Source organism: Anser brachyrhynchus (genome assembly GCF_964034855.1).
Source record: "Anser brachyrhynchus genome assembly, chromosome: 8".
NCBI lineage: Eukaryota > Metazoa > Chordata > Aves > Anseriformes > Anatidae > Anser > Anser brachyrhynchus.
Window position 1 is genome coordinate 27,253,830 of NC_137702.1, and position 13,126 is coordinate 27,266,955.

The 13,126-nt window shown below is 38.4% G+C and overlaps 1 protein-coding gene across 2 annotated transcripts; it reads left to right on the forward strand.

Annotated features, from left to right (window-relative positions):
- Positions 1–3,689: 3,689 nt before the first annotated feature.
- On the forward strand, positions 3,690–12,957 carry HENMT1 (HEN methyltransferase 1). Of its 2 annotated transcripts, XM_080603610.1 has the most exons (6): positions 3,690–3,821; positions 4,660–4,772; positions 5,881–6,015; positions 6,365–6,547; positions 7,268–7,445; positions 9,011–12,957. In XM_080603610.1, exons 1-6 carry the CDS (start codon positions 3,705–3,707, stop codon positions 9,419–9,421), a joined length of 1,137 nt encoding a protein of 378 aa, XP_080459736.1. In that variant the 5' UTR covers positions 3,690–3,704; the 3' UTR covers positions 9,422–12,957. The 2 variants fall into 2 exon arrangements, with proteins under 2 accessions (XP_080459736.1, XP_080459737.1); XM_080603611.1 differs by lacking the exon at positions 6,365–6,547.
- Positions 12,958–13,126: the final 169 nt, after the last annotated feature.

A 13,126-nucleotide genomic window follows, 5' to 3' on the forward strand; every position in this document is an offset into this window, starting at 1 on the left:
GTTTATTCACATATTTTTCTTTTCCTCTTGGAATATTTAGTATGTTCCAAAAACTCAATGTTCTTCCTCTGTAAAAGTTATCATTTTTGTAATTCTTATACAGTTCCTCTTTTGTGGTGATGCCGCAAGCTTAACTTTAGCTGGAACCTATAATCCATTTGCTTCAAATTAGATTTTCTTCCCTCAGGCATCCCAGCTGGTCTTCATACAGAATCAGAGCCAAAGAAGAAAAAATCAACAAGAAAGTGATTTTGACTTGCAAAGAGTAAGGAATTACATGTAATTACAAAAAAGGAAGATGATGGTGATGTGTGTAAGACCTCACTTCTCATTCACATAGATTAATTGAGAATTTTTCTGGAACAGGCATGATCTGTTAGTTGAAGCTGAGAAAAAAGACGGTAATACTTAGTCATAAAACATCCTTAAATTTGGTTTGAGTGGAATGATTGTTAGCTCTTGAATGATAGATTAAACAGTACTGATATGTGGATTTTCCTGTCAAATGTCAGTGTGGACTAGTGTCTTCTGGCAGCGGCACTGCATTAGCTTCCTTTTGCTATTGTATTTAATTATATGTATTGCAACTTTAAAGGGAAAGTACAGGAACTGTACACGGTTGTTTTTCTCATCCCAAGTGCATTAAATAAATGTCAGCAGTTTAGGATTTCTTAATTAATGCATTTCTACTGTGAGATGCATTTCTTTATTTATAACCACATAATTTGTTGCATTCTTTGTAGTACAAATAGAATTAATTTCATAAGAATAACCCACATAATTTTGCTGGAATTTATTTTCTGATAATTTTGAAGGATTCACAAACAGCAGTACATTTTGGAGTACTATTAGAAAATTGTACAAATTCATAATGTATTATTATAAATAACAGAATCTATAGAATATTTAAGCCAGGCAACACAAGACTAATAATGAACTATATAATCTCTCTCTGAGGTAGAAAAATATTATGTACAGTTTATAGATGGTACAGTTGAAACGGAGATACTAAATGATGGTTCAAGGCTAAATAACAGCCAAAAAGAGCAAACGCGTTATAAAACACAGAGCTTTTATCAGACATTCTGAGTATCAACCTATCACATCTTGCTCACGTGTCCTTGTTACAGTGTGTTTTCTAAAATCAAAACTTAATTGAAAGGTAAAATGAATTTACTAGATTAATCAGAGGGATTTCATGGGAATTACTGCCCAGGCAAGTGTTTCTATGCTTGGCCAGCTTTGGCTGTATGGGTCTTTAAGCCTTCTGGGAGGAAAAATCCTACAAAAAAATGACTGGTCAGGTTTTGTATATCCTTTAAAGTAAATTTTCTGTATGATTAGAGATTGGTAATAATGCAGCACTTATTTAAAGCCTCTTTGCAATCCAAATTCTGTTTGGCTTACCAGCTCTCAGGCTGCCTTGCATATACGGTGGTTAGCACTTGAGCTGTTATAACGAAAGGAGTTGTAAAATTGTAGACCTGCTACTCACACCAGAAGTGAGTATGAAGAGGCCACTACTGCTACTCAAAGGTAACCAAGGGACCCCTTCCACTAACTTGAGATCCCTTAAGAGCTGTCAAGACAATCCTTTCTCAAGTATCCTTGCATGACTTTCCCGGCCGTTCACTACCCCAGGTAACTTGCTGCTAACTATGTACGCTCGGTCTAGGCCAAATCCTGCAAATCTTAAAGACGTTAGCCAAGGTTCAAGGTTAAGTCCTCAGAGGCAAATACCTATATATTTATATATGAATATCTATTTCTAGTAACGGGAAGCACTGAACTGTGCTGTAATACAATTACCAAACGCGGTGAACGCACACCTCAGCAGGACCCTTCCTTCCCCCAGGCCGCAGCCTCCAGCCCCGACCCCCCGTCGGAGGCAGCCCCACCCTGGGCTTAGGGGAAGGCCCCGCAGGCTCGTTAACGCCGCGGGAACACAATCCCTGCCTGCCTTCGGCTTCGCCGCGCACGCAGCCGGCTCCCTGACGGACGAGCTCCACCCGGTCCCCTCTCCGCGAACGGGGGCTCCCTCCTGCGCCAGCGCCGCCTGCTGCCCCCGGGGGCCGCCTGCGGGAGGTGGGCGTTAGGGGAGAAGATGGAGGGCGAGGCGCCGGCGGGAGGGCGGCGGGCGCTGAGGCGGCTCGGGACGGAGCCCGAGGGCGGGCGGCGAGGGGAGCCCAAGGGGCGCCCCGAGGTCCCGAGCATGTAAAGGCGGCTGCTCTGGAGGCTGAGTGCGTAGACGAACAGACATATGCACAGCCGTGTTCGGGGACCTTTACACCTCCACGGGGAGCGCCCGCAGCCTGGGCCCAGCCTGCTGCCCGGGGGGCGCTGAGGGGAGCCCGAGCCCCCCCGCCCTTAGGGAGCGGCCTGCCCTGGGCCGGGTTTGTGGGGTTGGTGGGGTGAATCCTTGCGTAGGGTTCACGTGTGCTAAAGCAGAGGTCTTTGTAGAAGATGGGAGAGTTGGAGTTAAGACTCCAGTGCCATGCTGAATCGTTTTATACTGCGTATAAAATGCAGGCACTAATAACGAGGTCACGGCCATGCTAAACCTAAAGGCTAAAGCCCAGCATAACGGGCCCTCTTCAGCGTTGGAGTAATTCCAGGTATTGCCTGCCGGTTATTACGTTGCACAAATTGTAGTGAGCTGTGCATACGGAGATCTGGATATAAAGTCATCTGAATAGTAAGAGAAAACATGTAATAGGTGAGGGACTGTCCTGGTTCCAGTTAGGACAGAGTTAATTTTCCTCCTAGTAGCTGGTAGGGTGCTATGTTTTGGATTAGGATGAGAAGAGCGCCGATAACATGCTGATGTTTTAATTGTTGCAGAGCAGTGTTTACACCAGGCCAAGGACTTTTCGGCTTCTTGCTCTGTCCTGCCAGCGAGCAGGCTGGGGGTGCAGCAGGAGCTGGGAGGGGACAGACCCAGGACAGCTGACCCAAACTGGCCAAAGGGGTATTCCATACCATCTGGGGTCATGCTAAACAATATATAGGGGTGGCTGGCCGGGGTGGGGGGCCGGCTGCTGGGGTATAGGCTGGGCATCGGTCAGCGGGTGGTGAGCAATTGCATTGTGCATCACTTGTTTCGTACACATTGTTATTATTAATACTATTATCATTATCACTATTATTATTATTGTTATTATTATATTCCTGTCTTAATAAACTGTCTTTATCTCAACTCACAGGCTTCACTTTCCCGTTTCTCTCCCCCATCCCAGAGAGGGAGAGGGGAGGGTGAGCGAACGGCTGTGTGGTGTTTAGCTGCCATCCGGGTTAAACCACAACAGGGACAAAGAGGCACGGACCTGAGCGAGAATTTTTTTTTCTGTCCTTGATAGAAAAGTTAAGGAAGATTTTATGTTGTAGTCATGTCAACACCATGTAGGATGTCCGTGTTCTGGATGGAGAAGCACAATAAATTATGAAACCTGCGTTTTTAAAAATGTATATAATATATGATTGTCTTATAAAAAGGTTATTCACATCACTATACGTGGATGGGGCAGCTACAGTCCAATTGTGCTAATTCCCTTTTTTTTGTCATTCTCTAAATAGAACAGGGATCAGGTCTTCCCCTGCTTAATTGTGAATTTGTTGCCACTGAAGACAGCAAATTCTGTATTTTGGCATTATAGAGTACTTAAGAAACTTTTTTTTATTTATTATTTTAGACTTACCAAAATACGATGGATAAGAACTTTCAAGAAGAACAGTGTACTGGTGTGATCAAATTCACACCACCACTGTACAAACAACGTTACCAGTTTGTTAAAGACTTAGTGGGAAAATACAAACCTAAGAAGGTTGGTATATTTTGTCTTTTTGCATTATAAATTTGAAAAAAATATATTAAGTATCTCAGAAAGGTGGGAAATGACTAGGTAATCTGGTGACTAATTATCAAGCAACAGTACTGGAGGAGCTGCTGTTAAAACCGAACTGCTTTAAGAGAAATCTTATGATCTGGTTTGTTTGTTTTATCAGGAATTAATATAATTAATGCTAGTTGATGGGAAAAGGGGAAATACGAACAAGAAAAATGTCTTAGCCTATCCTGGAGAGTAGTTAGCATTCTGGTTGTAATTTAATGTGGAAGACTTCGGTTCAAGTGTCTTTCATCATAGTGTTTTTGTTTTTTAAAAAACTTTCTTAAGCTTTTAGGTCAACGAACAGTATTGGGTTTACATTATTCCCATAGCATAGTTGCTTTCAGATGAGAAGTGACATTAACAGTGTAGGAATATGTAAGGCTAACTTTTCTCCACCTAAAAGTCTAATTGATGACTCCTGTTCCTCCCCCAAGCTATCCTGGGGCTGGTGAGCCTACAGCTTTAATACTTACTCCCTCAAATCACTGGAGTATGATATTATGCCTTCATGTGGAAGGCATTCTCTGGAGTCAGCGAATGGTGTACATGTGTTTGTTTTATAGCTGTAATAACAAAAGGTCAACCCACTTTAAGCATCTTGTAAGATCCTCATTATTTTTAACATTTTCTTAACTTTGTCACGGCTGCTAGAAGTTAGGATCGTGAAACTTTTTATCATTAAAATATTTTGATTATAAATACAGAATTATTTATGAAAGCCTCAAATTATTTAATGTGCAAGTGCTCCATATTTCTAATATCTAATTTACAGGTGGCAGATTTAGGATGCGCGGACTGTACACTTCTCTGGATGCTGAAATCCTACAATTGTATTGAAGTGTTAGCTGGGCTAGATATCTGTGCAAGTGTGATGAAAGAGAAAATGTAAGCTTTTGCATTGTGTTTTTTTAAGGCTTATGTTTGGTTTGACCTACTGGCAAGATACGTAATTTATTGTCAATAATTTCAAAATGAGGGTAAATGCAGAAATACCAGCTTCGCAAATGGAGAGCTATCCATTGCTAATTGGTTATGATGCAGGCTGCGTCAGATTTGCTGGGAGGACTGCTGGGCTTTAACATCCCCTAGTGCAGCAGAAGGCTATGCTCATGGAGTGGCTGTGAAGGTGTGTACATCTAAGAAATACACTATTTGGAAAGGTACAAATACCTTGTGTGTAGCTGTTATTCAGTTTATGCTCACACATGAGATAATTGTATGCAAAACGTATCTTTTTGAAATGGGCATGTTACACTTCTGGTCACTGTGGTGGTGCCTTCATTTTCGTTCACCCATTTGAAATAGGAAGGCTAGCTCAGTGTTTTGTGTTTGACTTATAAAGCTCTAAAACTTGAAGTTTATATGATGCTTGAGGCATGGGGCAGACTTGTGAAGAACACCAAAGTTTTTTTCTTGAAAGCTGTTTTCAATTCAAAACTTGATGTGGTTTCAATGAATATGTATGATCTAGATGCTGACCTTGTCATTTACTCTTTCCCAAGAATGAAGAAAATAAGCCTTTTATTAAGTTTAATGTTTATTTGTATTTTTTTCTGATGTAGTATTTCAGAATTAAATTTGCACATATATTTTACTTTACTTCTTTTTACTAATTTTTTAATTTGAAAAAAATATGTTAATATGCTTGCTTCATAACTTCTCCCAAAATCCTGTAAAGCAGGTCTAAAACAGACTTACTGTGTTTCTAGAGTTGAGCTATTGTCAGAATTTACAGTATCTTCTCAGTGCAAGCGCACAGAATATAGTGCAAGTTTTTGTAAACTTGAAGGACAATTGCTGGCTTAATTCCTCTGCTCTTTCCGTCCTATTGCAGATGGTCATCAAACATGCTTGTTGTTGTTGTTCTGTAAATATTTAACTTTTTGGAGATTTACAAAATATCTAGGTAGGGCATTTGCTCGTAGAGTTGCATGCAAAATTTATCTCCTCCTAAGGTCCTTTGTATGGTATCACGTTTTTAATGCTTTTGTAGGCATAGGTTGTATCCTCTTCCTGGTGATTATTTGCAGCCAGCTGAAAGATCCCTAACTGTTACACTGCATCACGGCTCAGTTGCTCATGAAGATCCCTGCATGCTTGGTTTTGACTTGGTAACATGCATTGAATTGTGAGTATTAGGCCAACGTGCTGTGTTTTTCTGAACTCATTAGGGTTTAAGAATTTTGTTCATAATCTAAACAAGACTTGGATCAAACCAAGAAATTCAAGTGGTGCTAGCTCATTGTGGCAAAAGATGTGTAAAAGAGTACATAATGCAAGAGGGGGTCTACTCAGACAAAAAAAAACCTTAAAGTTGTCAGTCAGCCACACTACCAGTGCTAATGTTGCAGACCTAGGTTTAAAATTACAAGCAATGGTTATGTGTTTTTCTTTTTTTTTTCTTTCTAATTTGACTGGCTAAGAAAATTAAAATGCAGTAGGGTCTTTTTTAAGGACATACGTAAACATGTTTGCAGGATAGAGCACCTGGAAGAATCAGAGCTAGAGAAGTTTCCTGAAGTGGTGTTTGGTTTCATGGCTCCAACCATGGTGGTTATCAGTACTCCAAATTCTGAATTTAACCCCTTGCTTCCAGGAGTGACAGTTTTCAGGCATCAAGACCACAAATTTGAATGGGACCGAGCACAATTTCAAAGTTGGTGAGTTTACTAATCATATGCAGACAACTTTGAGTGCTAAGTAACGTGAAAGAGGAATATAGATTCAGAGTGGTTTGTATATGTGGCTTGCTCTCAGAGTTTGACACCTACTGATTTAGTGAAATGTTTCTTGGCTGTTGTAAATAGTATGCTCTCTGGGTTTTGTGTTTCATGATAAGTTGGCTTGCTTTTACTGTAACTGCTCTGCAAAAAAGTATTTAAACTTTTTTATACATTATCGTTACAGTTAATGCATTTCAAGTGTAAAGTACTAAATAAGCCCTCTCACATAGTAATACCCTGCTGTAGAAAATCTTCATGGAAACAGAAGGGTTCTGCTATGTATGGTGTGTAATCAAAGCACTCAATTACTCTGGGCCTTTCTGTAATAGCACGCGAGCAGATTTATAAAATAAAAATTTCAATAGAAGAATGGTGTTAATAAAGTTAATGATGGTTTAGTGTATTGTTGCACAACGAAAGACTTGATGCAAAACATGCAACCATGAGAGGGTTGAACAAGATACAACAGTAAGTTTTGGTTGCCTAAGTTTCTGATACTGAATGATTCAGACTGGTAGAAATATGATTAAGGCTCTGATCCAGCAAAAGCTTTTATAGTGTTTATCTTCAGGCATGTATTCTCTCATCTGTGGGAATGCATCTTTATCGCATTAAAGCTGAATATGTAGTATGATCAAAACATGTTTTCTTTCTTAGGGCTTTAGATGCTGCTAAACGCTATGATTACTCAGTGGAATTTACTGGTGTAGGGAACCCCCCAACAGGAGTGGAGGATGTTGGGTTTTGTACCCAAATAGCCGTGTTTGTTAAAAAATATCCTCAAACCAGTGAACCAGCACAGTCTAAGAAACCCACTGAAGCAGCTTACAAAACAGTAAGTATTCTTTTTTTCCTTTAGGAAGAGGAATATAGAATCAAACTTCCTATGACCTGCTGGTGAAGCTGTTCTTGCTATAGTCTACTGTTGCTATCTGGTCTTAGCTCCAATTAACACACACCAATCACCTCAAAAAACTCGGAGCCTACGATTTGTGTTTCTAATTGTACGAAGGCCTTTAACTTCTCAATTATTTGCTAAATAGCAATATGGATAATTATTCTTGTTTTACCGGACTGTTATCCTTAGAATGAAAATTCTCCTTTCTTACAGGTATACTCTGACACTATAATTGTTCCTCTAATCACTTTTTACTTTATCATAAGGCTGTTAAGACTGTTGGCACTGATACAGACTGTTTCAGATGCGTACAAAATAAAAAGCATGAATAAGTGTTTCTAAAAGTGTATGTTTTGAAGAAGTGCATAGCCTTGTCAAATTTATTACTTAAGGAAGGCATTTTCCTGAACTTGCATTGACAAGACCTGTTTTCTGTGGTTGGCCTTACTGTCTAGTGTTTGTTACACCCTGACCTCAGGGTTTTCAGGTAACTGGTTTGGGCTTTTTGCGAAGTCATAGGATCTCGCGAGGTACCCCATTCTCTAGCGGTGCACAGGAAATCTTCCTGTTTTTTGTTGTTTTTTTTAGCACTAAATGGTTTGAAGTTTTGTGTTAAAGGTTTGTGTATACCTGTTTTTCAGAAAACAAACAAACAAAAAAATACTGGAACCAACAAAAGACCTTTTTAGACTGATTGTTTTATGATTAGATAGATACACGTAGTTCTTTGTGACTGAGGGACATTGGTTTCAGTGACACACTTCTGTGTTCCCTTGCTGTGCTCTTAGGACTGGTGTAGATCCAACATTTTTATGTAGTTGTGTAACCATTTTGTGGGAATAAATCAACAGTTCAAGATCTCATCAGAAAGTAACGAGAAATTGTTACAGACTCCAACTTCAGTGGCAGTGTTTGGTAGTGTTTTGGTATAAAGCAGTTACTAGTAAGCTAGTGGGAATGAGGTTGTCTACCAGGTTTCTTTAACTTCTTGGAGTATAGCTTAACATAGAACATAAAACATGTTCAACGATTTTTGATGTCATAATGTTTTTTTAGCATTCTCCGCATCTGAGAGAAACTTGTAATGGTTTGCTCTGAAAACAGAATAAAAGGCATATTTGCAGTCCCAGTTTCTAGATTAATTTAGAACCTAAGTAGCTGTGGAACTGTCACCAGAGCCTCATGATCAGTAACGTGTGAAGAGAGTGATTAAAAAGAATTAAAGAATTGCAGGGCTTTACCTGGCCTGATTTAAAAGTACAACTCGCAGATTAAAGCCTGATTTTTATTTTTTAATTTATTACCTTTTCTAATCACCATTGTAGTTGTGATAGATAAAATCAAGTCATATTGTCTAGTTTTTCAGTACCTGAAAATGTTTAAAGTCCAAAAATGAAAAAGGACTGAATCAAAGTGGTTTGCATTTTAGAAGCTTTTTGACGAGTGTTTAAAATCTGAATCTGTGGTAATAAGTGTTTTGTATGTTCCTGCATGTTGTAAAGGTCTTCAAAGCAGTGTATCCAAGTCTTAAAGATGAGAAGTACCTGCAGAATGCAGTGGTCACTGAAGTTATGTTCACAGCACATGTCATTAAGCGAAGTCTGCTGGACCATTTAGTGTCAGAACAGGAGAACTATAATGATGATCCTACTGAGAGAAAATTGCAACTCCAACGTTCAGTGAACTGTTTCTCAGAAGATCTTGAAACACTGGCTGTTGAAAAAAGCGTGGAGCCACTTACCAATGGAAGTGTGGTTTATATACCTCTAAGAAAAATATTTTCTTTTCCCAAAGTGAATCGACTTTGTGGCACCTTTGAGAAGTTATGCGAGCTTATTACTGGCAAGGTCACACTGAGCAGTGATGGTTCTGCTGTGGTGCTCAATACTGAACATGAAAATGAAGAGAATTAGATCACATGTTTCTCATTTAAAGTTAAATTAAAGTAATGAAAGCACTGACTTTAGTAGCTGTAGAATGGTATGTTCTGTATGCTAACTATAACCACAAAATCATTCTTAAACTTCCCAGTTGTGTATCCCTCAGCACCTCTCTCACTTAGTGATAGATGAATGGTTCTGACAAAGATTCATAATCACACTTGGGATTTTGAGGTGGAGTATCAGGTGCTAAAAAAGTTCACTTCATGAAGAAAAATTAATTGTGTGTTTGCCATTACCATGTTGAAGCTATCATGACTAGACTCTTCTTGGTAATCTTTTGCTAGCTTCAAGGACAGTTGATAACACAGAACTATGTTGTCATGCTGAATAATAGTGTCAGACATAGATTTAGGGCAAGGTTGTTTTTTGTTTTGTTTTTAATAGAATAAAATTTATGAATGCCTTTTTCAAGATGAGCATATGCCCAGCCTTGGTAAAAACCAAATGTTATTCTAGGTAGATGTCTGTGACATTCCAGTTTAAAGGTCAGTAAATTCAACAATGGAAAAAAGTACAAGGACGTTGAATTTAAGGTGACAAAAAAGGGAGATTTAGCCCTATTTCTTTATCCAGTCTCTTGTTAACTGCTGGTTGGGAAAATAATATGCATCTAGCAACTTTCCAGAAGCTGAATTTCAGTAATTTGAGACTGCTATCTTTGACTGTTCTGTTTTTGAAAAAATAAAAACCCCATCATTGTGAATGCCAACCTGGACCCAGTTATGAAAAAAATCTGCCTTTTCATGCACGTAGAGATGGTTTATTAAAAGGCTGCATTTATCTTTCACAATATCATTGGCACCTTGGAATAAGCTAGTATTATTGGAACTGATTGATGTTTTTGAAACAGGATTTTTACAGCTTTCTGAAAATAAAAAAAAAATAAAATATGTAAGCCGTGACTGTTTCTTAGAGAGGATGGTTGCATACTACCTTACAATTTTTTTTGAGTTTGTTAAAGAGTTGGTCCAGGTGAGAGACTAGGCATAAAAGGAAAAGGCAACTGTAATTCTTGGAATTGAGAAGTGGTATGTAGTCTATAGCAGGCTGTGTTTCAAGGAAAAAAGAATTATTTATAGTGTTCTGTCTGAATAATTAAAAAAAAAAAAGCTTACTTAAACTTTCCCTTGTGGGAGATTGTTCTCCCACAAAAGATAGACATGGATTATTAAAAGTAATATACTAGTTAGAAGTATTTATTAGAATTAATTAAAATTAATCTTGTATACAATATTTAGAATGGTTTCACTTTTGAAAATGAACTTGCCATACTTTCTATGTTATAAAGTAAGCATAGCTGTTCGAGAGTGGGCATAGTAGCACTGGTTTGCTATGAGAAAATCTCCACAATTCACTATATGCTTTAGTGTAGTTAGGTTTTTGTACCACGGAGCTTCTTCCCGTGTAGTCTCTTCTCGAAACATTACTTCTTCAGTGTGCTTTGTAGTATGGTCAATTTAGAGGATCAATCAAGAGGACCTGTCAGATTTGGATGATAGGTGCTTTGAATGCTGTATTCAGGTAACATCTAATTACAGGGATGTCTTGTGAACAGCCAAGAGCGTATACAAGTACACATCTGTCTTCTGCAAACATCGTACCCCTAAGTCTTCATAGCTCTGTTTGGAAAATGGATTAGGTGAACTGAGGGACACAAACAGTAATCCAGTTTGTAAGGGCTTGATGAATTCTATCTTCCTTCTTTGTAAAAGGGTAGAGGTGTTTTTTTCGTTTGTTTTTTTTTTTTAATGATAGTTCAGGCAAATATCAGCTCTTATATTCTTGCTTATTCCTTTCCTGCGCAAAAGCCTAAAGTCAAATTACAGATGTTTGGCCATATCTGTTCAGTGTTCCTTAGTACACGTATGTGTACTGAAACTGAAGAATCTATTACATATCATATACAGAAGACCTATTTGGAATATATACGTTTTAATTGAGACTGCTACCTTTTAGTGAAATAAGCAATATCATTTTGTGTGCCAGCTTTCCAGGTTTCCACTGGCTTAAATCAGTTTTAATCAAAGCCTTCTTTAAAGGATTGAGTTAATAGTCTTTTCAGGAGCAGTTAAGCCCTCTCACAGAACTCATTGTGCACAGTTCTCTGTTTATCAGCTTGATGTTTCTGTTATTAGGCCTTCACATTTAAACTTGTAGTATGAAACCGACCAAGGTCAATTATGATGTCTGGAATCAAGATGCTGAAAAGAAGTTTATGAAGAGTAGATTTTTTTTTAAGTTGCATGTGGCAATATTACCAGAAGATGGCACACGCATCTCAAAACAGATCAGCCTTAGTTTGTTCAAAACTAAAATCCAAACCAGGTAGATCTGATCTTGACATTTTGATAAAACATTCTGATATAAGAAATATTTATCTATTACTATCACAGGAATTGTAGAAAAAGATTAACAAGTATAACAACTGCTTGCTCCATTTATACTTTGCATCAAATAGCTTTATGTTAAAATTTTGACTTTGGGCTTTACAGAGAAGTGAAAGTGCTCTGGGAATTGCGTTTAGTTCCCTAGAAAGCCCAGTTGCTGTATAGGCGGAAGCTGGGTCCGAGAAGAATTTGGTCTGCTTTGACTTTTTTGCATTTATTCTTTTATAAAACTTTCTTAATGAGGGTTGGTAGGTTGGTAAGCAAATTTCTATATACTGCACTATTGAAGGCTGTGGGGATGGAATTGTTACTGATCTGGCAGAAGAAAATCTCAGTGAAAGCCATTTGAGTTACTTCAGCAATTTTGTGTTTAATTAGGTGTCAAAGTGAATTAAGAACATCAGAAGGCCAAGGCGTTGTATGAAATAGCCAAATTTAGTGTTGCGAAATCTTAAAAGTAGAATGAGCTCAGACCCAGAAGATGTGTTCAATGCATTGTGGCATCAAAACCAAAGCAGGGAAGTGGAGAAAGCGCGCAAAAAAAAAAAAAAATCCAAGATGGTAAAAATTAGAATGGAGTATCCTGAATATAAAGAAAAGAACTATTTAGCAAGTTAATAAGCATTGATTTTGGCCAGAAGGGCTCAACAGAATGGTTGCCTAAGTCTGACAGCCTGGAGGCATCTAAGTGTCTATTTCCCCAAACCTTTCTCAAACAGTTTTCACAGCTAATAAACTTCTGATCTGTGTCAGTCCCAGCACAGGTGGGCTTCCAAGATATTAGGCTCTATTTCACACTCATTACCATTATATTGATAAATGAGGTTTGGATCATTCAGTTAGGTTATGTGTAACTCGGGTAGTTTTTAGGACGTTCCTGTTTTTCCCTTTAAATTGAGTTGAAGGAACACAGGCTTCTGAAATGACAGAAGAGTTCTTATGCAAAAGTCCTTTGCGTTTTCTTCCTGATACACAAATTGACCACATTTTACGCAGTAATATATGCAAGCAATTTGCTGGGAACATTCCAAAATCTAATGCAGTGGCACTAGTGTATATTTAAGTGAAGATACGGGGGAAACATTAGTAGATCATAAGAGAAGGCAATTAAAAAACAAACCCCAAAAATGAGGGCCATGTTTACAGCTGTATGATCAGTTTTAGTTGGTGGAAGAGCAGTGTGTACAACTCTGAACTTGGACAAAGCTTTATTTGATACCATGCTTATGGATTCCTTCACTCAAAAAAAAAAAAAAGGTGGGAGGAATGTAACTTAATGATTATTAGT